Source organism: Struthio camelus, chromosome 3 (genome assembly GCF_040807025.1).
Source record: "Struthio camelus isolate bStrCam1 chromosome 3, bStrCam1.hap1, whole genome shotgun sequence".
Taxonomy (NCBI): domain Eukaryota; kingdom Metazoa; phylum Chordata; class Aves; order Struthioniformes; family Struthionidae; genus Struthio; species Struthio camelus.
In genome coordinates, this window is record NC_090944.1 from 129,491,107 (window position 1) to 129,517,317 (window position 26,211).

At 50.2% G+C, this 26,211-nt stretch overlaps 2 protein-coding genes across 18 annotated transcripts in view; both read right to left on the reverse strand.

The window, feature by feature from the left end:
• Positions 1-2,250: 2,250 nt before the first annotated feature.
• On the reverse strand, positions 2,251-14,116 carry LAMP5 (lysosomal associated membrane protein family member 5). Its single transcript, XM_068940289.1, has 6 exons — positions 13,824-14,116; positions 13,324-13,496; positions 12,788-12,919; positions 12,602-12,707; positions 10,659-10,847; positions 2,251-3,426 (listed from the first exon to the last, which is right to left on the reverse strand). Exons 1-6 carry the CDS (start codon positions 13,876-13,878, stop codon positions 3,248-3,250), a joined length of 834 nt encoding a protein of 277 aa, XP_068796390.1. The 5' UTR covers positions 13,879-14,116; the 3' UTR covers positions 2,251-3,247.
• A 4,896-nt stretch (positions 14,117-19,012) lies between these two features.
• The window catches only part of PLCB4 (phospholipase C beta 4), a 222,591-nt gene continuing 215,392 nt past the window's right edge, over positions 19,013-26,211 (reverse strand). For 13 of the 17 annotated variants that reach the window (XM_068940302.1, XM_068940300.1, XM_068940298.1 and 10 more), the window contains 3 exons: positions 25,945-26,031; positions 23,616-23,652; positions 19,013-20,798 (listed from right to left, as the gene is read on the reverse strand). In XM_068940302.1, coding sequence (XP_068796403.1) covers positions 20,710-20,798; positions 23,616-23,652; positions 25,945-26,031 — 213 coding nt within the window. In that variant the 3' untranslated portion in view covers positions 19,013-20,709. The other 4 variants (XM_068940305.1, XM_068940304.1, XM_068940303.1 and 1 more) reach the window with 2 other exon arrangements.

A 26,211-nucleotide genomic window follows, 5' to 3' on the forward strand; every position in this document is an offset into this window, starting at 1 on the left:
AGCTCCAGGGCAGCCTTTCTGCGGGAAGGCGGACAAGAGCAAGGCAGCACGAAGCTGATGAGCCGGCCTCACTGAGCCTGTGATCTCCGCCGTTACAGATGCACCCTTTCAGCCGTTTATTGCCTCCCCTGCTACCTACGGCATTTGCAGCCTGCCCTGTCTCAGCCATGCAAGCCCTAGAAAGAAAGACGGGTCCTGCAGCCCCTTGTTGGGAAAGACGAGGGGAGAAGGAGCTCAGTGCTGCTACCAGGGCAGGACACACAGAAAATGCAGCCACACGCACGCAGGCTTTGCCCGGGTCTCCACTGCACCGGCTCCAGGCCCCTGTCTGCCTGGTTCCCGCTCTGGCAGAGGAGCGATCCTGCTCTACACTTAACAAGCAGCAACACGCACCAGTCTGCCCTCGGCAACGTATGCATACGTGCCACCAGATTTAGGCTGGTCTGTCGCTGCCAGGTCAACACTGCCAAGCCAACTACCTCTTTGCAGCTGCAAGCAGACCTTGGCACTGCCCGGCAAGCAGGTCTGATGGTGCCATCACAGGTCACTCTTCCAAGGTCCCTTTGCGTCAACAAAGCAAAACAGTGCCTTGTAGGGCACCTCTCATCCAGCCTAGCTTAGCTGCCTGTATTAGGTTTGCCCTGAAAAAATACCTGTTTGTTTGTTTCTTTTTTCACTAATAGTCTGCTGCAGGCAGTGACGCTTGCTCAGCTAAAGCCCCTCCAGAACACCTGCACTTGTGAGTGTTACGAGTAATGGACCAAGCCACGAGCACTGTTAGTGCCGCAACTTTGTTTCTTATATCCAAGAGAAAAATAAAAGAGGGCTTTTGACGTCGATCAGATACCACGAATAAGGCCTGACTAAGGTAGGATGCCTGCTACATCCACCTTCCTTTTCCCCTTCAACAAACAAAAACTTATGGAAGAGACTGCAGTACTAAGAAGCAGTTCATGTCTCCCCTCCCAACGCCCAGCTTTGCGCTATTCTCTGCTTACTGGCCTCCCTGACACGCTACAGCCTGTTTCTCCAGTCGTCACTTGCCTTTCCTGGCACCTGGCCAGAACTTGGTGAGCTTTGTCATATTGACCATGTTGGCCACACATTAGCCACGTTGCTTATTGGTCCAGCGCCCTCTTTTTTCATTACTTTTACAATACATCATTCTTCAGTTTTCACTTGGAACAAAAGCAGGTAAGAGAAAGGGATTTGGGGGGAGACTGCTTCAGGGTTTTATTTCTGGGTCGTTGGGTTTTTTTTTCCATAAGCCTTCAAACCATCGTCTCTGATGCCATGAACCTTGATGAAAATCATCTACTGTCCTGAAAAGACAACCTGGGCTGCCAAAGGGGGTGCCTTTTAGGAGTCCTCCCATTTCGATCCAGTCAACAAAAGAGAAAAGTCTGGTTTACACTGATGCTATGATTGCATGTTCGGCAGGTAGTCCCTCAACCTGTCAAATTAGCATCGTACGTTCCCAAATGCCAACAGATCTCACTTACTGCAGGGCTAGGTTGTACTCGCAGAGCGCTTTTTACCTTGCCAAGTGACCCTCTGCATCCATGGCTGGCACTACTGAAATCCAGGTGTAAGTCAATATAGCCAAGAGCAACAGTCGCTCCTTCACTTTAGCGTAAGGGTATTTCATCAATGTAGTCTACATCTGCTTTAAGGTATTGGCTACATTGCCACGTAGCTGAAAATCAGACCCTAAATTACACCCCTTTTCAGTAAATATGTGCAAGCACAGATAATTGTTTCAATGTTTAAATTAATATTTTTTTGGCTGACTACCCTATTTTAACCTGGAGGGGGACAGTTTGTACAAGTCACTAGTTGGATCAAATCAGTACAAGAAAAACATGGTATATGCCATACCCTAACTTAATACGAGGTCTGGACGAACTCTTGCTGAAGTAACTCTGAAGCCAGGGGAAGTCAGCAGTTTCAGTGGAAACTGGATGGGACCCTAGCAAAATATGCCATTTCCCACAAAACACATTAAGAAAGAAACAGTTAAAATATTAGAAGAATATTAGAAATATAGCCTACAAATCACAGAATACTTAGCCTCCATTATGTCTTCTCTAAATCATTTGCATCAAAAATATTGCTAGAATAAAACCTACATTTAACATCCAACCCGACTATGTACTCTTACACCAACTCCCATTAGATATCACAGACCTCTCTGTTCTTGGGATCAGTAAAAAAAGATGATGTCATTTCAAAATGAGAAGGCAAATCAAGTATTAGACATGTACATATTTTAATTCATTTTAAAAATGGTCTACAGAGAAGGATAGATCTCAAGGGTTGCCTTATATTTTTTTCTGTCACATTAGATTATACCTGAATAGTCTGCATAGTGACTTTAACATTTCTGTTTTCTTTTTTTGCCTTGTTGTGAAAATAACAGTTGCAGGTAGCAATGTAACATCTCAAAGACAATCACAATACGTGCAGGATGTCCAGCCAGAAGCATTTCTCAGTTGACTTGCAGCAGCATGGCACTCTGTAACTTGTGCATCAACACTTTTTTTTTTTTTTTAATGTTTAATTCAGATGTGTCTCAAGAAGCAAAAACAAACTTTCTTCACCGAGCCTCAAGTATCTGGTCAGTTCCTCAGCTGGCTGCAAGCTGCTTGCCTAGAGTTACTCCAGTTTATGCCAGCTTGAGGACCTGGCCTGTACTTTTTCCAAAACACACCTTTGTCTCCTTCATGCTTTCCTCGGCGTGAGTGCAAATTTCAGGAATGTGGTTCAGGTCTGCTAGTTGGGGGACCCTGAAGGAGTCTGTGCAATGGAGCCTCCTCTCCATTCCTGCTCTGTGCACGTGCGGGAGCAGAGAGGGCTGAACACGTGCCAAGAGCAAAATACTGGGAGTAAGACTCCCTGGAGGCAATGCAAGGAAAAGCTAACTTTGCCCCCAGTGTTTTGACATGTGAAGTGTTTCCGTTTCCATATGACCGGCCCAGTTGATCTAAGAAGGTATTCATACCACCCACTTTCATAGGCAATAGCCAGACCCCAGACTCCAGAAATTAGACGCTCCAAGTCACCTTGCGGAGACAGCTGTGTCTCTCCCCTGACTGTATTGGAGCCCAGTCGTAACTGGGTATGTCCACGAAATACGGTTAGGTGTTGTGAATACCGTCTCTTGTTCCAATTGCGTCTCCTCACCCACAGAAAAAAATGCTTTTGCTTTATCTACCTGAAAAGTATTTGGGCTGCTCGATCCTGTCATCTATCCCATGTGTTTGTACTGAGATCTGTCTCGAGGAATTTGTACTTGATTGGCTGTCAGTTTGTGGTGGATATGGTAAACGCAGAGGGTTATCACAATAACCAACCCCAGTATCAGACCCAAAATCAGAGGCAGGGTTTCTTCTAACTGCTCCCGCTGGTCCACTGGGCATTTATGCTCTGCAGTTAGAGAAAGAAAAGGACATAGAAAGGGAGAGAGACAGACGTGAACGATAAGACGTTTAAAACGTTAACTCCTGCCGCAGTACGAAACAGCCTTCCCGACGAGACAACCCGCAACGAATCACAGCCCCGCACCAGGGGTCCCCGCGGAGCAAAATCTGCCTCCGCAGCCACGAGGCAAAGCAGCCGTCTGGGGAGTCCCCGGGAGAAATTTAGCTGCTTTGAAGGAAACTGAAATCATGGTCCCAAAGCCAGGTTGGTAGGGGCAGGTGATACCTGTTACCAAGCCAGCTGCTGCCCTGGAAGGAAGCACCTCCAGGCCCACGAGCACTTCTTCAGGCCTGATCTGCCACCCTGACACGACTGTGACCGCGCCGAGGTCGGGACAGCCAAAGTGCAAGCTTCCTTCCTGACCGTGGCTAGAGATCTGCCCTGTTTATTGAGCTACAGTGGCTAGAAATGTGGTAAGGTGAGGCCTCAGCGTCAGTAGTTCGTAATTCCACAGCAGAGCAACCCTGTTTGCCATTAAAATATATTTTTCCCTCCTCTCTCTGCAAGGTGACTGAGGTCTAACAGTGCTTTCCCCACCTCTCCACCAAACCTTCAACAGAAGATTCAACTTTGACTCTGCACCAGTTTACTCCTGCTGATGGTCTGTCCTAGGGCCTGACTCCGGACAAAGCCTGCACGATTTCACTGACACTGACAGTGGCTGAAAAAGGCAGGTCCTCCGGGGCTCAGACCCTCCATGGCCACATGCTTTCAGCCATAACTTCCCAAGAAGACAAGCCAAAATAACGTATGTCATGCCTGCACTTCAGGCAAGAAACAAAGCTTTCAGCTCAATGCCGTAGGCGGTCTGTAAGTGCCTCGGGGGCCGGCTCGTCTCCCTGGGGCGACCGTGCCGTGCTTCGCGGTAGGGCAACGGGAACCCCCAGCCAGCGCTGCTGTAGAAAATAACAACGGCTACGAAGGGAAAATACTTTGATTGCTATTTAGCTTGCAAAGGCAAAGCCACCAAAGTCAGAAAATACAAGAAAGCAAGTTACTCGGGTAATTCCAATTTGGCTCCCTTTCACGTACACCTTCTACTACGGGCATTAATGACACGATCACGTTTTACTTTTTTCCCACAGGAGTCTTGCTCGTCCATGACTGAGGACAGCAGAGCTGACGGTGCCAAGATGGGGCAGAAAGAAGAAGAATGCTAGCCCTGAAAAAAAGGTTATGGGATAAAGGAGGGACAGTGCCCTGGATTTTCTTCTTCGCAGTACTCCAAATCCTGCTGAAAACAATGAAGACATGAATTACATTCAAAAAAAAAAAAACCACCAAAAAAACCTCCTGCGTGTTAGGCGACCATATACAAAGGGCAACACTAATTCCCCCCATCGCTAAAGACGGTGCCGATGGCTTCCCTGGGCAGCCGATTGCAAGAGGCAGAGACCTAGCACAACTGCTAAAAGCGAGCGCTCTGCAGTCGGTCTGCAGCAAAAAGCAGGCGAATCCGCAGGCCCGCAGGCGCAGCCGGGAGGTGACGGCAGGGTCACAACCGCCGTGGTGCTCTGACACCCTGCAGCGGCAGGGTACCTGCCTCCCGCCACCGACCGCGGAGCGAGCAAGGGCTGCAGAGCAACGCAGCCGGCTCCAGCAGAGGCAGCGGCTCGTCAAAACAGGGCAGGAATTCTATTATGAAGTGTTTTAAACCATAAACGAAGTGAAACAAAAAAAAAGCAAACGGGAAATGTAGTCTAAAAATGTCCTTTTCGGTTCCAACTCCTTACTGTTTCACCAGAGGGGTGATTAATCACCGGGGCTGCGCTACAGACAATTCAGCAGTTGCTGCAATGCAGGCTTTTTGTTTGTTTGTATTAAGGGGGAAAGGAAAACCCTACGGATTGTTATTTAGCTCCCAAAATTTGATTTCCAGAGCTTTATGAAATTCTTTCCAGTTTCGGCTATTAAGACCCTACCAGCCTTGTAACGCCAAGGCAAAGACGCAGGAGCCGCTGCCTGCGGGAAGGCTAGCGTACAGGGTAACCCATGCGAGGCGACCTGGACACAGGGACCTTAATGACCACGTGAAAAAAATGGGCATAAGGAAACAGCAGCCACTCTTGCAGAAAGGACTCAGGTCTGAGGAGCAACCCTACCCGCTCAGCCTGACAGGTCAGGGCTTTGCTGACACGCCGCTTTGCTCTGTTTCAGTCCTACCACCGCAATCGCCTCCTGGGGAAGCTTATTTTGCTTGGAAAGCGGTTTAGCTTAAATCCCACACAAAACTGAAATAAGCCTGGTTTAAACCAAAATGCAAGCATCCACCTACGCTCAAACACCAGTACAAGCACCGCGAGTTTGCCCGTCCACCTCTCCTTAAACAAGAGCTAACTAACCCAGCTCGGAGCCCTCTCACTCCAAAACACCTGCCTGCATTATACGAAGTTTCATTGTTTTGCCCAAAACACACAGGCACTTTTTCAGAGGACATGGCCAAACGTCCCTCATCCACAGAAAGCCACTGCTGTATTTAAGTGTCTCAAAAAGGTCTCAGTTCTTGCAAGGAAGATGTTTCATTATCCTGCCACTTCTTAAAGAGGATTAAAACAACAACAACAACAAAAAAGCCGACAGGAAAAGCTCCAAAGCGAAGCCAGCAGTCCCCGGCAGCACAGGCACAAATCCTGCCGCTCTCCCCAAGCAGTTATTCGGGCGCTTCACCAGGCAGAAAGCGCTCTGCCACCGGCAGCGGAGGCCGCCTGGCCCAGGAGGCACCTCCGACCCTCTGAGCACCGTCCCCCCTAGACGGACACATCTAATTCCTCCTTTTGGAGTGGGCACTACGGTCCTAACTCTCCTGAGACCGCGCCGGGATTTGAACCGCAGCCGTGCTGGAGCCGGCAAGAAAACACAGATGAGCGCCAAGCGCAAACGCGTCTGCAGGAGGAACTAAGGCGCTCCGGGCGCCGACTGCTCGGAGGAAAAATGATCATGTTCCAGCATCTACACAGCATCTTCCATCCCAAGAGTTCAAAGCCTTTTATAGGCGCTGAGGTCCGCAGCACGGCGGCGAGGTAAGTACAACCCTTATTATCCTCCGTTTCTCAGCAAAGGAAAACACGAAGGCGGGGAGGGGGAGGCAGGGGAGAATAACGGCTTACATGAGGTCTGAAGTAGACCCAAATTCAGAGACTCAACCCGTTCAGCTGCAATACGGATAGGGAGCACCACCTCCCTGGGAAGCGCTGAGCATTTCAAACCAATGCCATCCTGCAGGAACAGAGCCCTTTTCATCGCCACTTTCGCAGTGGTTTTTTTCAGGTCCCAGGGATCTCAGCATTCGCCTAAACCAATAAGGGGCAAAAGCATTGCTCTTCCTGATTTCCCGCCTCCCAGTTATCCAGCGCCCTCTCGCTTGCTGGGCCCACGAGTCACCTCGCTCGCTCCCGCCCGCAGCGACGGGGTGGCCCAGCGCCCACCCAGGAGGGGCTCGACTGCCCGAACCCGGCGCCTGCAGCCGCGGGGCAGGTTTCGCCTCAGTCCTGCAACGCGCAAGGGCCCCTGGTTGATGTTAACTACGTGAAAAGATCCTGGGAGTTTTGGTGGGTCTTGAACACCCTCTTCCCCCACCACCCCCAGGATCAGCATCTTTCCCGAAGGAGCAGCAGGGACCTGGACGGGTCCCAGGGAGCCCGGAGAGCCCGTCGGTAGCAAGGCATGGAGGTGGGCACGCTTCGCGTCGCTGCTTTTTTAGCCTGTGCTTCCTCCAGCGTCACGAAGCGCCGAGGCTCACGTTGAAACCATGGTTTCTATGGTGAGTGCTTGTCCACTTTCAGCACTAGGCTACAAAACCACCAAACAGGCAGGTTTTGTAGTTTCCGCACCCGTCTTCAGAACAAATATATCAGTCAGATAAAAATCAGAAAGCGGTTTTCCGTAACTAGCGGTCGCAACTGCAGGCTTGAGGACCAATACAACAGCTATCCAAACAGATGGAAAAACTGTCACCGACTGGAGAAATTGTGTCTGGCGTGACAGCACAGGTTTTGAGACGCGTCTTTGTAAATGACTAGCAAAGTCATTTATAAGAAAGAAAAAAGAAGGAAAAAAAAGTAAGATCGGGTGCTTTTTAAAACCTGGCCAAGCACCTCGCAGAGAGGAGCCATTTGGTGTGGAGGACCCTTGAAAGCGAGGGTGGCTCTCCTTCGGTGGCTCAGCAGGAGGCGAGATCCCCTAAGAACCAGGTGGCTAATGCTCAGCCTGTCTACTCCAAATTTGATTTCTGACTAAAATCAAAAGAACTGACAATTTCTCTGGGGTTCTTTTTCAGATTCGTATGGTGTCTTAATTGAGCTCTCCTTTTATCAATCTTTTGAGCTAAAAAAACGTCCTCAAACGGGAGAGCGTCAGTTCCAGTGACGAAGCCTTTCCCTACCGAGTCTTGGTGCTGAAAGAGCACCAGCTCTCCTGCCTCTCCCAGACTCTTCCCATCTAGGAGGTTTCTTGGTCTATTCTAAAATATTTTAAAATGTTATGTAGCCTGTTCATAATTAACAGGATTTTCACCTAACGGGAAATTAATGAACCACAAAGGAGAAGGCAAATTACTGTAATTTAGGGTTGGCAGGAGTTCCCAAACGCCACAAAGGATCGGGTGAAACGTTTAGCCATGCATGCGCCGAGCGCACGCCGGTCCACAGACATTGCTGACCACCGCCTCTGGGCGCTCTCCGCTCTTTAACTTCCAGCAGAATTAAATTGGAAAAATTCTGTCACTACGTAACAACAACAGCAACCGCAAAGCTCGACAAGGAGATGAGCTCCGCTTCCCTAGGAAGGAGGGACCCCCCCCCCTCCCCGCACATTTAACGATCGCTATGCCAACCTGCGTCTCAGCGCGTCCTGGATAAAAAAGAAAAACCAAACAACAACAGCGAAGAAAAATTAGGTTTATGGCCTGAAAGTGGAAGCAGATGAGTATATCATGAAAAACGCAGGCAAGTCCCCTTTGGCAATGAAGTCTGAGTTTGGTTTGGTATCACACAGACACGACAGCTAAAACTGAGTCCAGGCTCACACACTTTAAATATTTAGATTTTTTTCCGCGCTCTCCAAGGTCAGCACAGTCCTACCCGTGAGTGGAGGAAGCCTGGATCCGCAGGAAGAGGGGCGGGAAGAAGCGGCGCCAACCAAAACGGCAAGAAACTATGAAATTCTGCCTTTCTCCCCCCTGTAGCCTAGGCAAAATGCACGGTGCTGCTTTGACAGAGAAGGGACTTATTTGTGCCCCCTGATAAAACCTCCGCCATTCAATACGGGCTTTGCCATGAGTAATTCAGCCATCTAGAGCTCTGCCAGAGCCGGGGTACATAACAGCATATATTTACTACCCCATTCAGAGGCACGTGAGTCATGAGAGCAAGTGCTCGGCTTTGTAGTAAGCGTTGGTTTTTTTACGGCATTCTGAAGTGTTTCCCACATGCCAAAAAAAAAAAACAACAAAACCCCAACATTTTTAATGCTAGGTTGGAAGTAACACTACCATTTTCTAGTCCGTTATTAAAAGATTTCGGCTGCTACATATTTAATTTACATCTTGTTTGGGCCATAATAGTGGAGTTAATTAATCTACTAAAATTACGCTATTAAAAAGGGGAGACTGGTCTTGAAGTCCTAATTCAGGAGAACGTGTTTCTCCCGCTTCGTTCAGCCTGAGGAGGGACGCAGGCTGACGTTCGGGAGGAACGCCGCGTGTTCCTCAGAACGAAAGGAAGCCGAATGTGGCTCCGAATGAATTTTGCCTGAAATAACAGCGAGAGAGAGAGAGCTGGATCCAGCCACCCAGAAACGCCACGGGCGCAACTCCTTCTGCAGCCCAAATCACAGCAGTGCCACCGCCGACTGCGGTGACACCCCGGCTTCACCCCGCCGACAAGAACAGCGAGCGGTCGCTCCCGGTTTCTGTTATCCAAACGTTAAAGAAACCTTCAAGGAGGAGCGATCATCTCCCGCGTGTTTGGTTTCGGCCCCCGGCCGCCGGGGCAGAGGAGCCGCCGGCAGCGCTGCGCCCGCTCGCCCCCAGCCTCTCCCACCCTGCGCGTGCAGCTGGCCGCCCGGCCGCTCGTCCAGCAGCCCCAGGAGCCAGGGCATCTCCCCACCGAGACGTGCGGGGGGGGAGCCTCAGCCCTCCGCACGACTCGCCTTTCCCCCACCACCCAGGAAAGCAAAGGAGCCCGGGGGAGGGCGTGAGGTGCCCCAGGCCACCGAGGACGCCCGTGGCCAAGGGGACCCTTAGACCTTTACAAGTCCCAGTCTGCTGCCTTGCGCCTGCGTGGGGCGCCCCGTCTGGACCACAAGGCACTTCCCAAGCGCTTATGACTCCTAAAAGTAAATTGTGAGGTGCGCATCTCATCATTTCAAACAAGACTAAAAACCAGTGAGGCTTGAAGGCCTTCTCCTGCTGAGCTGCTGCCTCTGGCCTTCGCTTGCCTCCCTCCTGCTCAGGCTCCCGCGAGCGGCTCCCCACGCGCACGTCCCCACTAACCACTTACCCTCCCCATCAACTGCTATGGTGCCGTGAGAGGAGAGACGGGCCGTGGGGAGGTGTTTAGCTGTAACCTGCCTAGCGCGAGGACAGAGACCAGAGCAGAAACTTCTTGCCTAAAGCAAGAAAATACGCAGAGCGCCGGCAGGTCCCTCGCTGAAGTCACTGCTGCTGTGCCTTCACCCTTGCTACGTGCCTTAATCGAATTAAAGCCAGCCTATGCGCGCTGCGAGCGTTTTCTCCCACAGCAGCCTCGGTCTGACCTAAACGTGCAGTGGTGCCTAAAAGACCCTTAGGAGCTGGGCCAAAAGGTCCTTCACCGATGGCGAGGCGACCAGCAACGCTCTCCAGGCAGCAGGCAGCCCCTGGCGTTCGCTAGCAACTCGGCTAGGTGAGGCCTTACAAAAGCCAACAGGCATGCAGTGAGAACCGACCTACTTCAACAGATTCACAGCTGTTTCACCAACAGTTGTTCAACCTCCCCCTCGCTGCACCCCCCCCGTCAACCCCAGAGCAATGGGTTGAGCTCGTGAAGGCCTCTGGGGACCACCAAGGCGGACGAGGCTGGAGCGAGGGCTAACAACCCACCGGGAGGGTGGAGGAGACGATGCTTCAGCAAGGCTGGGACCAAAATCGCCCCAGTGAACGTCCGAGGGACGCAGGGACAGGCCCTCAGCCCGCGCCTCACCTTCACTGAAGACAAAATCCGCGCTGATGTCGAAGGGCTGAACGCGGACTTCGGACAGCAAGAGCTCCACTGACTTCTGGTGGTCGCTTGAGACAAGGGAAATGGTCTGCTGCGCTTGGCACTCGTAGGACTTGCCGGCCGGGGTGACTAAGGCAGAGAGTCGGTGAGAGCTGGCTGTGTGCTTCCCGGCTGCCCAAAGAGCAGAAACAGGAGACAAGTGAGGCCTCCCCCCCGCCTCCTCCAGTGGACTGACCTGACTTTATCCGCAGAGCTAATATACTGAACGCGGGGCTAACGTGGCGGGTTTGCAGCACAGCGGCCGTGCGCCCTGCTGCTCTTAAAGCAGGCGCTCCTCACGCGGCGGGATGCGCTTTCTCGTGCCAGCCCGCCGCGCCGCCCTGCCTTGCTCACCCCGGGCACTTCCAGCGGCTCCGGGGAAATTCGTCCGTAAGGGGAGAGAGACGGTCCCACCGCACCGCGAAGGGCTACCGCACGCGCCGTTGTGCCGACCGGTGCGCGCGGAAAAGGGAGACGGGACTCTACCGCTGCTCCAGGCTAAGCAGGACTAGTTGTGCTGACTTAACCGGATTTGCTCTCAAGCCTACAAAGTCCGTTAAATGCTTCCTACTCATGTACATACTGATACAGGCTGCAGATTGGACCCGTATTCTCCACATTCGGGAAACAACAGTTCCTGTAGTTATGCACGGGCTCTGAATTCAGGTGAAAAGGAGCAGTGCAATTTGGAGACCTTACGACAGAGCAAAATAGGCCATAACATCTTTCCTGAAAACAAAGTGTCACCGTTTCATTGCAAGAAAGTATTTTCTCGTTACATAAAGCACAGTTCATAAACCGAGGCTGAAGCAGGCTCGGCAGGGTGGAGTGAGGGATATCCTCCGCCGCCCTGCTCATCTGCAGCCCTTTGTTCCTCACCCAGCATCACATGAAGGCAATCGCCGTTTCAGATGTGCTGTGGGTATTCGATGCACATACGCCATTGCGGCCTGGGGACATAAAGCGCTAAGGCGCAGAACATTTCCACGTCCAGCGGGTCTTATGCCATAAACTTGCAATGTAATAATAAACGTGTAATTCACTGGAGTTTGAAAATCTTGCTGAAGAGCAACTTGCTGATGACAGTATTTCAATTTTCAATGCAAGACAACTCATTTCTGAGGAGAAATGAGGTAGAAACAAAACAAAAGCCAAGAGCAAGCAAACCTAGCGAGAAAAGAAGAGACTTTGGGGTAGAGGTATGTAAGGACATAGCCGTGGATGTCGCTCTCATTCTTATCTGGGGAAACAGCACACTTTTTCACATGCTCAACGGGCATCGAAACCAAGCAGAAAATTAATCTTAAAACATAATAAGGTGCCGATTCCGCAGGAGAGGTGACAGATCTTTTTCAAACCCCAAAAGGTCAATGCGAGCCACACGAGGCTGCTGTGAAATAGCAAAGAAGCTGAGCGGGGGCTGTGGGGGCTGCAGGGCGGTGGGAGCGTGGGGAAGAGGCGAGGAGAAAGTGGGGGGGGGTGCAAAAAGCAGCAATCCCCCTACCCCAAAATCACAGAGGGAAAAGAGAAAAAAAAGAGTGGGCGAGGGGCAAAAAAAGCAAGGGGCAGAGATATACACGGATTTATCTCAGCAAGGCCGGCACAGCTGCCTTTGCTCACCGCAGCCCCGGCTGCCCCCGGACTCCTGGGTCCCGCGGCACACGGGACCGGGATGCCTCGCAAAGAGGCTGCGAGGGGAGGGTTAAAGCCAAGACTAAAGAGCCGAGCAGCGCGATCTCACCGCCACCGAGGTTTCGTGCGTGTGCCTCCCTCCTCCCCCATTAAATTGCATGCAGCTAAACCGTGCCCGGGATCTGTCCCCCGCCCCCGCCCCTCGCCGGCGCCTCGGGGCGGCTGCCAGCCCGCCGCCTTTGCCCGGCTCTTACGGCTGACGGCGTCCTTGAAGTAGGTGCGCTCGGCGGTGTCGTAGGCGAACTGGATGCGGGCCAGCCTCCAGAGCGCCTCCGGCCCGCGGGACGTGTTGTGCCCCTCCTGCGAGACACGGGCCGCGAGTGGGGTCAGCCGCCCCCCGCCGCCCCCCGCCCGCCGCGCCCCCCGCCCAGCCCCGCTACCTTCACGAAGAAGAGCCGGAGGGTGTAAGCTCGGTCCAGCCAGGATATTTCGAGCTCCGACTCGTTGGTGCCGCACTTGCCGCGCATCTCGGCGCCCCGGGACAGCGGTATCTCGGCCTGCTCCGTGATGAGCTGCAAAGCGGCCGGCGGCTCGGCGGGCGCCCGGGCTGAGCCGCCCCTCCACCCCCCCCTCCCCGCCCGCGCCTAAAAGCCCCCGGCGCCGCTGGCGGACTTGCCGAAACCGCCGGCGGGTTTTCCTCTCGCCCCATCCCGGCATTGCCGTGCCTACGTGCGGCGGGGCAACCAGAGCTGCTGGGCTGCAGCCCCCACCCCGGGCACGGCCCCCCCCCACCCCTCCCGGTCACCGCATCTCCCCGGCCCGGGACCCGCACCCGCACCCGGGCTCGGCCCCAACCCTGGACCCGGACCCGGACCTGACCGCGGACCCGACCTCGGACCCAGACCCGAACCCCGGACCGGGACCCGGCCCCGGCCCTGAGCCCAGACCCGGACCCGGACCCGACCCCTCCACTCACATCCACGTAATTGCTGGCCCACACGTCGTAAGGGACGATGAACTTCGCGGCAAATTCCGCCATGAGACACGTCGTCCGGTTTTCCCGCACCACAAAGATGTCCTTTTCGGGGTTCGGGGAGAGCCCGGAGAGGTTTTCCACTTCTTGCTCGGCGGCCAGGCGGGCGGCGGCGTCTGCGGGCAGAGCGGCGCTCAGCGGCGCCGGCCCCGCCGACCTGCCGCTGCCGCTGCCGCTGCCCTGGGTTTGTGCCTGCAGTCTCCCGCCTTCGCCCCCCACCCCCCCACCCCGACAAATTAATCGGCTTTATTGCAAGAGCAAAGAAGATACCCGGTGGCGATGGGGCATCCCGGTCGCGATAAGACAGAAAGTCGCGATGAGACAGCCGGTGGCGGTGCAACAGAGCCAGCGGCGCTAAGCAGCCGCGTCTCTTCGCACCGCGACCGGCTGCCTGATGGCGACAGGGCTCCGTATCGCGACAGAGCGGGCCCGGCGATACTCACGCAAGAGGAGGAGCAGTGCCGGGACGCGCGGGGCAGCGCGGCGCCCCCCGGCCATCCTCCCGGCTCGGCCGGCGGCTGCTGCGGCTGCCCGGCCACGGGGTCGGCTTCCTCCAAGCGGGTCCGCTCCGGAGGAAAAGCAGGAGGAGAGAAGAAGGGAAAAAAAAAAAAGGAAAGAAAGAAAGAAAGAAAAAAAGAGAGATTTAAATCACCGCCTTTCTCAGGGAGCTGCACAGGCTGCAACACCGCTCCGCTGCGGCGCGGCGGGGAGGAGGGATGGGGAAGAGCGTGTGGGTGTGTGGGGAGGGGGGGGGGGGACGTCGTGCCGGCGGGAGCTGATGAAGGCGCCCACGTCGAGGGCCGGGGAGTACGCGGAGGCAGGGCGCGGAGGAGGAGGGATCCCCCCCCCTCACTCCCCAAAGCGGCCGGGGCCCCGCGGTGAAGCGCCCGCACCGCCCTGGCTGCGGTGCCCGGCTGCCCCCCGGCTCTGCGCTCGGGCGTCGGACCCGCTCCCCGCCTGGCAGCGGCCGGGCCGCCCTGGCAGCGCTGCCGATGCCCCTTCACCCTCCTCCCCCCCCCACAACCCCCAAAGAGAAAAGCGCCAGCAACTCCCGCCGGTTTCCCCAGGTGCGAGGTGGGGGCGGCGGGGCCCGAGGCGGGGTGATGGGCTGCGGATGCGGCCGGGCACGGAGCTTCTCCAACCACCTCCGCCAGTAAAGTCAGGAAGGGGGGGGGGGCGGGGCACGACCCAAACCACAAAAAAAATACCACCCACAACAGCAAACACCCTGACAGATGTGCCCCCGGCGGGGAAAGGGCTCAGCGGGGCCCTGCGGACGCCGGAGGAAACCGGCTCCGAGGGGCAGCGGCGCCGACAGCCCCAGTGGGCTCCGGGGGCACCGAGCCGGCGCTGCCACGCTGGGTCCCCCCCTTTCTCTGCAGCCTTTAAGTCACCGTGCGCAGCCTTCCCTCCTAACTGTCGTGTCGGACAGCTGCTTTTGCACAACCATTGCAGTTCCCCGGGGGATGCCGCTGCTGCCAGGGAAGGAAACAACCCAATAAAACAGGACACGTTCCGGCTGGGTCTGCTCCGGAGGAGGGGTTGTCTAGTCCAACGCTAGCTGCTCATGGCTCGTTAGCAATTTCGTTGAAGGCCAACAGCTGCTTGGTGTGTTAATTTAGGAGGAAACGCGTAGCTATTTTTGTGTAGCGAGAAGGACGGAAGCAAAACCCGCGTCCTTTGGTAAGAGGCCATCAACGCGCCTGAGCGCTCGAGGCGTCCTAGCGCAACGCGGCGGGCGCCCGTCCGCGAGGGCCGCCGCGATGCAGCGCCGCGGCACAGGCCGCGTCCAGGTGGAGAGCGGGACCAGCCCTCCCGGGAGATGCCGCGATTCGAAAGCCTCAGCGAAGGGGGCTGCGCGAGCCCACGCGGGCGGGCGACCCCGAGCCCCCCCTGCGTGCGTGTGCCGGCGGCAGGGCCTGCGGACGGCGGCGCAAGGAGCAAAACGAAGGCACCGTGTTCGGGGCTAAACGGCAGGTTGTCTGTGCTCAGGGGTGACACCCGGACCCTGCACGGTAACTACCACCCCCCGGGCACCCATGGGCACCCATGGGCTGGAGGCCACGCTGCTGCGCAGAGCTTTGCAGGCTGCCTGTGGCCCGGCACGGCGCCTGCGCTGGCTCTGCGGGGGGACCCTGCACCAAGCTCCCCTGCCAGCAAAGAGGAAAAAACACCCCCCCTCCTCAAAAAAAAACCCTAAAGCTGGGCGATTTTTAAAAGATTTCTAGAGGTGCTTGCCTGGCACGTACCGCAGCCGACAGTCCGACTAGGGTCCCTAAAGATGCCAGGGCCCCTTTGCCGCTGCTGGGGAGGGACAAGGCTTGGGGTTGTACCCCAGCAAGGCCTCTGCAGACCCCAGGTGACCCCCCCGCTGGGTGACGTGGGGCCGGAACACGGGACAGGGGTGGCCCTACCGAGTACAGGCGTGCTTGGCGCACAGGCACCGCGGCCTGGCCTGGCGCTGGTGGCTCTTGGGGCAGAAGGAGTGAGGTGAAGAAGAGCTGCAAGGCCTCCTCGCTGCTCTCTCGCTCCCGGCAAGCAGGGGTGCCCCGGCCCGGCCCTCTCCAGCGGCATCCTGCACCGCAGCAGACCTGATTTGGGGAGTCCCCTCTACTCTCTGTGAAACTGGTGCCTGCATTTCCGCCCGCTCAGCTGGGGGTGGCGGGACATACAGACCCCTCACTACAACGCCGCACTAACTACCGTATTTTTTCCGCTTCTTGTCAGGAAGCCCCGCGTGGGATGCCACCCCGGCCGCCTGTGAAGAGCACAGCTGCTTCTTTGCAGCGCTGCCAGAGACACAAGTCCCAGGAGCAGCTAAGGAGCAGCAGGATGCTGAGCCTATTAAGGACACGTCTTTCATTAACGAGCCAAAAAGACACCAGCTTTTCGGAGCACGAGGGCTTTACGCAGGCTTAGGCGTTCTTCGCGCTTCTAGTTCAGCGAAAGGCATGTGGAGGAAACGGTCCAGGGCTTTGCTAGCCAAGGGGGTACCAGGTGAGTTGCGGTTGCTGCCGCTGCCTTCGGAAAGCCGCCCTTCCTCTAGCAGCGCCTGCCTGCAGAGAGGCTTCTTGTCCCCGGGAGAGAGCTCTTTAAGGAATAAAACCAGGTATTGAAGGAACAAATTGGTTTTTGTAACTGCTCTGTTGAAATGCCTTTCCTGCTTGCTGTAGAGCTTAAACCTCCTGTTAGCGCCTTTCTCCCCCTCTCCTTCGCCTAACAAGGAGTCATTCCTTCCCCCAAAAGATAGAGCCAGACCTGTGTTAGCTGTGATACAGGACTGACCTACCAAAAAAAATAGTTGTAGGAGACATAACCTTCTACATGAAGCTGTTTGACCGTATCAGGCCTTACTTCTGCGGGGACTTTAACGCCTGGCTTCTTCAGACCTGTCACTGGTGACCTCAGTACCCAACCACCGTCCGTCCTCTCGCCTCTATTTCGTTTCCAGATCCTCGGAGGTTTCCAGGCAGCTGCCGAGCAGCAGCCCCGCATCCAGCCGGCGCAGGAGCGTGCAGCCGCCCCACGGCGTAGTTTGGCGGGGGGGGGGGGGGGATACATTGGGGACGGAGGAGCAAGCCTGACCCACAGCCCCCTGAGCCCGCCGTGCAGAACCGTGCTCCCCCGGCACCGGCCGCCAGCCCAGCGCAACCGAAAAAGCCTTTCGGCTCCAGCGGCGATCCACAAACCCAGCAGCGGTATTTACCCTTCTCTATCAAAAAGGGAAAGGCCTAAGCTTTCCCAATACCAAAAAAAGGCAAAAAACCACTGACGGACAAGAGAGCGCTTACCTGAGGAAAGCCAGCGCGGCGTTAGCTCATCCCGAACGCCCCGGCTGGGCCCTCGGCGCCGTCCCGGCTCAGCGCCCCTGCAGCCACGCCGGCCTCTTGGCGACCTGCCCGGGCTCGCGCGCCGCTCTGCCAGCTGAACCCCGCCGCCTGCCCGCGGCAGCTGAGAGCGCCAGCTCTCCCCAGCCCGCGCGGCGACCCTGCCCAGCGGGCTCCGCTAGCCCAGCGCCTCCGGGACGCCGCTGTCCCTGTGAGCCGCTTTCGCCAGCGGCCTGCCGGCAACAGTGCGGGAAGGGGTCTGCAGGGAAATCAGCCTTCTGGGCGTATTTAGGGTCTCCGGCAGTAAAGCTTAGTCCCACGGAAGTGGGGAAAGGGTTAACCAGACCTCTGACCCTCTGCTTGGAAAAAATCAAGTTAATGACAACGCCTCAAATTATTGGAAGTGAAAGACTAGCAGGCTGCTTCTGAGGCCGGGACGTCACGACCCTCCCCTCCGTCAGCGCTACGCCGAATTTATCTGATGAGAGGGATAATCTACCGCTTCCTGCGATGAAATCGCAGTGAAGAGGAATCCATCACCCGGGCTAAGAACGGCATCTTAAACGGCTTCAGCTCAGTACAGATGTTCAAATTAATCAGCCTATTTTGTCTCAAAGGAAATTCTCACCGCTTGTTAGTGGTCAGACTTCAAATAATTTTTGCATCAACTACTACTTAAAAGGTATTTCAAAATACTTACTTGACAAAGTTCATCACTTAATTTCAAATTACTGCCTGCATTTTGTGTTCAATTGTCAATGGATGAAGCACGTACCAGCCTGGGAGCCGAGCCTGGAAGCGGAGGCTGCCTGGCTCCCCCGCTTCGCAGAAGCACGCTCGGACTCAAGATTAAATCCCTAACTCTTGGCTGAGCCGTGAGTACGCACTCAAAATTATTCCCTTCCCCTCCAAAACCAGCTCATATCCCAAAGTACAGGATACTCTCCAGGGAGGTAGTCCTAGCAGATTTGATTTTCCTCGGAGAGGGAAGTGACCTGAACCCAGGCCTCCCATTTAGAGTTGCTTCTTCAGCAGCCAGGGCTCCCGCTTCTAACCAGGCGGTAACCCAACCTAAGAAAACCAGTAACGCGCAAAGCTTCAGCAAGCCCCATTCCCTCCACGTCCCAGAACTCATGCCATTGCACTGTCCCTCCTATCTGACAGGATTTAGTAGCGTGGTCTCTGTCCTACACTTCTTACTGGAAAACACTGTGCCAGGCCGTGGTATAAAAGCACAGCTTGCAGCACTGTCTCCAGCAGCTGTATTTTACAGTTTGTTTTTTTTTTTTTTTTCTGTCAAGCATGCTCCATAAATGCTGCTGCTACCAGCTCCTTCAAGCACTCCGGGAGAGGAAAAACCGAGCTTGGCGGGCAGGTGAGGTGGCTCAGTGCACGTACAGCAAACAGAACTTGTCTTTGAAATGTCACGGTTCATGAGCTGGAGGTGCTTCCAGGGGCTAAACGGCATCAGAGTGGGAGCCGTCTGTTTATAGCTTTGAGAATAGGCACCGCAAGCCTGTTTAAATCCCACCTTACACACCTCAATACTATACTGACTTCTGCCTTAGTTGGCTTCTCAAGGCAGCGCTGTACCGTACTCCGGCGGTCTTGTACTGCTGCAAGGGCCAGCACTGCACAATTCTGCTATCACTCAAAGCAAATGAAATAAGACTCCTTTGAATAATAAGCTGTGATATAAATATATTTACACCATATGCATTTTTACAGGAAATACTTTACAACTTATTAAAAATTCTTTAGTAATAACACCATGACCCCATAATTGACTACAGTGACAACTACAGTTTTTGGATTTTTAAGATTTTTATTAGAGAAGTTGAAAGTTTCATCTCAGGACTGACAATAACATAATAATCTCTTTTCATTTCATTTGTTTATAGGAATATGTAGAATTCATTTGTACAAGCATATACAACAACTTAATTGGTGCTTAGTACATTGAAATCAGTAATCTGATTTGTTCTAAACTACCAGTTTTCCATGCAGTCATCTTTGTATTGGCAGCATGGACAAATTCCAAGCAGAATGCTTCATGCATTGTTTTGCAATATAACTACAGCAAGCTTTAGAAACATGCAAATTAACACGTTAGTAAATTGTTTTTATATCTAATGGACATAAAAAGGTTATTCCTGATATGAAATTCTGAAAATCTGCATAAATACTTTTGTGTAAAATTAAATTAGTTATGTACTTTTCTTTTACTAGAAGTATCAAGAATGCCCACATAATTAATGTACACACATATATATATAGACCTTGTTATGCTAAAAGTCTTTGTAATTGATCAAACAATATTCTGTGCCATACATTTATTCAGTATTTACTGGCTAGCAGAATGACTGTGGTCATATAGTAGGCATTACAGTCTTATTGGCATCACATGCAAACATACTCTTAGTATTTCTGCTTACTAATCTTACCACATGGCAACATAGATGTGATTTTTCTACAATGTTGTGATTCTGAAGTGTATAAATACTTTTTACATTTTCACAGTTACAAACTTTTTGCCAAAAGCCATTTAAACAATCTGTAAGTTACAATGAATTGTAATATCGGGGACCTGCAGCAATAGGATCAAAATGCAATTTCTATACAAGCAACGTATGATGTAAACTTTTCTTAAAGTGCCTAATACATAATTCCTTAGAGCATTGAGCAATTTTGGCACAAATACACTGTATTTCCCTCACGATAACCCTTTCAGTAGCTTCTACAGGATATCAGCTTCTTTCAGACATGACAGAGTTGATACGGCACTTGTGAATGACATCATTTGAATGCAGAAATATCCTGTCAAGTTACTGTTACAGGTGATGAATTCGGCCAATGACTGTAGATACTCTACTTTCGAGTATATGCAATTAATTTTCAACAGCTTACCGTCCGCTGCCTGAAATATGCTTCAAGGTATAATTAAAAAATGCCCAAACTTAACTCCTTACTAAACTGAATAGGACCGTTATTATTACTGTGGCTTAGCAGAAGATCCAGTTCAACGGGCCTGATGTTGTCAGGTGCTGAGCAACCGATGAGTTGTGACTTGTCAGGACTTGGCAGCATGGGGTTTCTACACACAGTATATCACACATGAGAATACAAATGGTGAATAACATGACTACAGTTTTGTTACCATTTGAGATGATGTTAAAAATATCTGCTGTGTTTCAAGGATCTGATTGCATAATTCTGACACAGGCAAACTGCTTGTCGAGATAGAGAAGGCAATACAGGACTGGGTTTAAAAACTGTGTTCATCTTCTGACTATAGCGTTTTTCTGAACAAAGGAAATTCATATTATGGAAATCCAACAAAGAAATTTCTGTGCCCAGTGTTAAAAAAGAAATATGCAAACCTTAAGACTTGGTGGTCCATAGCTACACTTCAAATATTAAAAAAAAAAAAAAAAAAAAAAGAAAACCCAGCAACAATAGTGTGAATTTTGCTGTCTTTTAAAGGGTGCTGCGTTCTCTAACTTCAATTTGCATGTTGAGGCTTTAGACCACTGTTGCTGGCCTGCGATCCATCTCTGCTTCCAGCTTCACCATCTGCTGCATCTCCTTTGCCTGCAATCCACAATAACCATGTGAAGTATTGCATTAGACTTTGTGTTCAAAGTGAAGCATGTTTTTTATATGATAGTGTCTGAATGAAATATAGGCAAAACACACTGAAGATACATGTAATCACATTATCCTAACCCCCCAAATGCCCCTGTGTTTTCAAACTCAGATGTAATTCTTAATGTTTACAAATTATTGGAAAATATTTTTGATCCTATTCCAAGAGTCATGGGTCATCTTTCTGAGCAAGCATATGGTAAAACACACAAGCTCTGATTTCTGTGAAGAAAACTAGGCAGATGCTGACTCAACTACTCCCGACACGCAAATGGCTTTGAGAATACATGCTAGATCACTGCTGTGTTAGTGCCGGGGGGTGTCACGTCCTGAGATGTCCAGAGTGTTGACCTACGATCTGGACTCATCTCTTTCCAGAAGACAGTGAATGATGAAAATCATTCACTGGAACATCCTCCTTGCAGTTGGCAAGAAAGCTCTTTAAAAATAATCTTCATCTGGCCTGGCGCTCCTAACCATCTCTCATGACTGCAGATGTGCTGTTTTTCACCTCAAGGTTAAGCACGTTCTTCTTGCGATTACACACATCAAATCCACCTGAAACTGTATCCAAACATGTTTTGCAGAATACAGTGATGAATTTATGCCAGATCTTGCTTTAAACTCCAGGTGCCTCAGGCTTTGCAAGCAGAGTTAAAGCACTAAATATGAATGGTAACTGGCCTGGGAAATCCCTAGCTTTGGGGTGGCTTTCTTTTCTCTCCCTCTTTCTCTCTCCCTCTTTCTCTTTCTCCCACACACACACTCTAACTCCTCCTGTGGCTCAGGTATGGATTAGAAGTTGCGCTTTGGTTTGCAGTTCTGCAGTTAAAAGGAACTGGAAGACACCAGCTCCTCCTTCGTTTTCTTTGAGGGCTCTCAATTTGAGAATTTATTTAAAACCATAACCCAAAGAACTCTGAATAACTTGACCCAGGTGCAAGCTATCCCATCTACCTTTACAACCAAACTTCCACGGATTAGGGAAGGTTTAGGAAAGGGAAAATCAAGCTAATCTTTTCTTTGGAATAACTGCTTTAGTGGTCTATATCTATCTTAAATGGAAGAATGGTTACTGGACTTGATCTGTGTGAACTATGTTTCTCAACAAGTTGTAAAGGTTGCTTAGACAGGGAACTTTGTTACAAAAGCTCCTACTTTAAGGAGTCACCTATTCTGGATGTGCAAATATATTTGCATATGCAAAAATAGGCAAATGTAGATCTGAAGTAATGAGATGCAGTTATTCATTTTGCAAGGTAAATGTGGGTTTGTGCATATGTGATAAATGTGCCCTCTTGAAAAATCTAGTCCTGTACTTTCATCATCATCATCATCATCATCTTGGGGAAAAAAAGTAATTATGATAACAGCAAAGCAACTGTCATAAATATGATTAAAAATTAATCAACACTCTCCATTTAAATGAGTTAAAAGCTTGAAAGTAATGAAGAAATAATTTTAACATGAAAATATGGAAACATAATAAATAAATCAGTATGTACAACCTCTTCTGAAATGTTGGCTGGATTGTGCCTGTGTGTGAAATGAAATTCCAGATAAAACAAAATCCCATTGTTTGCTTCTTAGTGACTCACACATTTTACGTTTTAGGCTTGTGACTTGAACACCAGCACATAGTGTCCTATAAATATTCTGCAAGCTAGCATATAACGTACGGAAATACTTTAAAGTTAACTTGGTTTCAAAGAACGCATTAGCATAGGATCAGGATGCCCACTTTTACTAGTTTACGGTCAGGGTGAGACAGCACATGAGCTGACGTGAGCACACCAGCAGAATACTTGAAGGTGAGCCTTGTGGAGGCAGTGGCAAAGCTGCAGTGAATTCACGAAGGTAGTGGCAGCTAACGGACTCAACTCTCAAGATGCTTGTTCTCTACCGAGATTTAAGGCAGGCCAAGAACCTTGTGAATTAAAAGAAGAATACAAATATTTTTTTTCTAGCCTAACAAATGCTTTTTTTCCTCATTACATATCCATAAATAAATATCTTTAAAATAGGTGCAGCCAGACTCAGTGGTGCAAGATATAAGTATGTTATCAATTCAAGAAAATAATTTCGATCAGGCAATACTGTGCAGTTGGCTGCTCAAACCTAATACAATTATCGCCCTTCGTAAGACAAGAGGTTAATAGAGACTTCTTATGAGTAATGATTACTAGGAAGCTATAACAGCCCATTCACGCAGCAAGTATAATTACCATACCTTGTAATATATCTGTAAACTGAATGTTAAAGTGCTGGAAGGCTCTCTATTCTTTAGACACTAAGCAGCTATTTCTAGCCATTCATTCTAGATTTTGCTATTTTTAGTGTGGCAGTACTTATTTTATTACCATACTAATACATGTGGAAATGCTTTGTCTGTCTATCAGCATTAGCAGTTAATCATATGTATGCTAACTCTAAAATGGTTTCCTTAGATCAATAGACACTTCTCACAGACACAGTTTAGAATTCTAAGCGTATCTTCTAGTAATGACAGGTAATGTACAATCTAAGTTAATCTCTAAATATTTCCTATCCACACTGCTGTTCATATGCATCTGAATCTGAGATGCTAAAGCATAAGGCACTGTTAATATAGTGTTAGATTCAAATATTTGTGTGCAAACATGATTAACATTGTGTTCACTACGTCAGTGGTACTTCCCAGTGGTTGTATTTACAATGATAACGATTTAATTTAGAAGGAAAGCACACCAAAATAATAGCTTGCTTATTATACATCCATCCTACCTTGTGTTTGAGACACTGCATGACAGGATTTCAAAAGCTGTTTATACAAAAATAATAATGTCAAAATTGAGTAATACAACAAGAAGCAAATAAAATGAATGAAAACTGAAGTGAGACTGAAAAATTAATGCAAGAAAAATTATACATAAAACAAAACAAATCTAAATTCATAACAGTTTGTATTGAAGGCTGTTTCCACCCATAACTCTATTTTTCTGCATTGCATATTTGTATGAAAAAGTCTTCACTTGTTTGATCAAGAAAAAAAAATTAAGATTTCAAAAAGTTCACTGAATAAATACTACCTTTATCTTGATCCAACCAGCTGTAAAACAGCAATGTTCATAACAATGAAACCAGACCCAGCTAATAAGCTTGGGTGTAGCATCTTGCTAACAGGTCTGTGCTGCTTCCAGTACATGAACGAGGGTCTCTGCTTGGTGTCACCTGTACTATTGACCTCCAAAGCCTTCTCAGAGGAGTTCCAGTCAGCACTCTCTATGGTCAAACTAAAGCCAAAAATTTGCCTTGGTGCACTTTTAGGGCTAAAAGCAAGTGCTTCATACAGCAGGTGTGGAAATACACGTTCTGATGGACCAAATCAGAGTGGGTTGAAAAGCTGTTAACAACTACTCCTGTAGCGGAGGCCACCACTTGCCCAGGCAAAAGTGATAACATGCGTGTAGATGATCTTACTCCATTTAATTACTGAAGATTTAAGCTGACCTCTTCTCTACACTGAGGTGGACTACGAGCAAGCTCATGTGGCCAGTTACCAGCTCTCAGCAGTGGAGACCATAACCCTGGGTGAGGGAAGTAACCAATTGCTCAAAGAGGTGACTCCTTTAATGACTCACACTTTTGTCAAAGCATCCTATCGCCCTATACATAATGTGATTATTGCGTTGTGGTCAAAAGCACAACCCTAACCCTTCCCTCTTTTCCTTATATTTTTGAATACTGGATCTAAAGTCCTGTGAAGCCAATAGCAAGACATCATTGATATCATCTGGCTTTGGATCATGCCTGTCATCTTTTGTCAACCAATATGGTTTGCAGGGAGTTGTATGTCACACTGCAGTGATTGTACAGATCCACCGAAGCCCAACTGCCTCCCCTGGATGGCCCTCTCTGCCTTCTGATTGCATGTGGATACTGCTCAGGAGCAGACTGACTAACAGACCCATCTGCTCTGGACATCAGAGACAGGATCTACGGAAACCACGTGGAAGAACAGGCTAGGAAATTCTGTTTGCTGTCCAAAAGGCAGGTGGAGCAGTCGAAAAGGAGTGCCACGGTGGGTCTAGCTCAGCGGTAGCAGCTGCCGGCGATCCTGCTTGCCTCACCCCTAGAAGTTAATCAGGCTGCACCTCATGGGGCTGTAGGATTCTCCTCCGATAGTGGAAATATTTGATTTGTACATTCTCTTCCCTCCCCCTCTGCAGGATGACTTTAATTCGTAGTATGTCTGCCAAAGTGTTCAAGTTCTAACATTTAATAACAAAGGAATAAGTGCATAACCTGTGAAGGTGATGGGTATTAACCACAACCTCTCCCTCTCTCTCTCTCTCTCTCTCTCTCTCTCTCATGTCACTAAACTGACAGATATATTCCCCCTGTAGTCTACATTCGTGCAAGTGCAACACTGCAAGTTAGTGTGATTATTGTAGCTCTCTGGCTTACCCTTTCAGCAAGGGAACTGCTCAGAATACAGACTTGCTCCAAACAGAAATAAGAATTTTCCTTTCCTCCCCAAATAGCTTTTCAACAAAAAATACAACTCTCATAAACCAGCAAAATATAACCATGTATTTTAACTAGGAGAGGGTGGACTAGCACAGATAAAACTCCCTGTGCTATTATATTGCTTTAGAGTTCAGTCTAAAATGTCTCTTGAAGTTCAGAGATACTCTGTGCACATTCTTCACCGCTATTTTCCAATCAGCACTAGAAACATAAGTTCAAAAATGAACAAAACAAGATTTTCTTGAGGTACTTTCTGGGAGTAATTAAAATAAGATATGCTAGGCTTTTTTAGGACTGTTGTATCTAGCTATCCAATATCAATGTGGCAGAACAGCAGAAAGGATCGACTCTGGCTAAGCAGTCAAGCTTTTACATGCTTATTTGAACCCAGTCTGGATTTCATAACATTATTTTAGCCACTTCACCTCTTCATTTTAACTCCTCAAACAGACTAGTGATCTCAAACAAGGTCATTTTCCCAAGTTCAGTAAAATAACATATATTTAGAAGCATTCTACTCAGCCTGATTCTGATTACTGTTTTTAGTAGATTGCTTTTATTTTAAGCCTTTTAAATAAAATACCTGCTCATTCTGCTTCTCCAGGACTTCTAAATGCTCCAGTTGAACTTTTTTCAACTGATCCATTTCCTTTGACTGCTTCATTGCCAGCTGTAAGGAAGAGAAAATAATGCGTGAAATGTAACACATTATTAACTAGCAAAATAAATACGTAATTGAAATGTATACACAGATAAGCTGCCTCGCCTCCTTTGGACTGTATAAAAAAGTGGGAGGAGGCCTGCTACATCACACAGCCTTTATATATAATATTAAATATTAAGCTAATAC

Excerpts from the sequence above, each read along its gene's own strand:
- LAMP5 (XM_068940289.1), bottom strand. The coding sequence starts at position 13,878 with ATGGCCGGGGGGCGCCGCGCTGCCCCGCGCGTCCCGGCACTGCTCCTC. Across the intron at positions 10,848-12,601 it reads CTTCAAGGACGCCGTCAGCC|CCGGGAAGCACACAGCCAGC; the intron begins GTAAGAGCCGGG and ends CTCTTTGGGCAG. Across the intron at positions 3,427-10,658 it reads GGATTTTGTCTTCAGTGAAG|AGCATAAATGCCCAGTGGAC; the intron begins GTGAGGCGCGGG and ends CTCTAACTGCAG.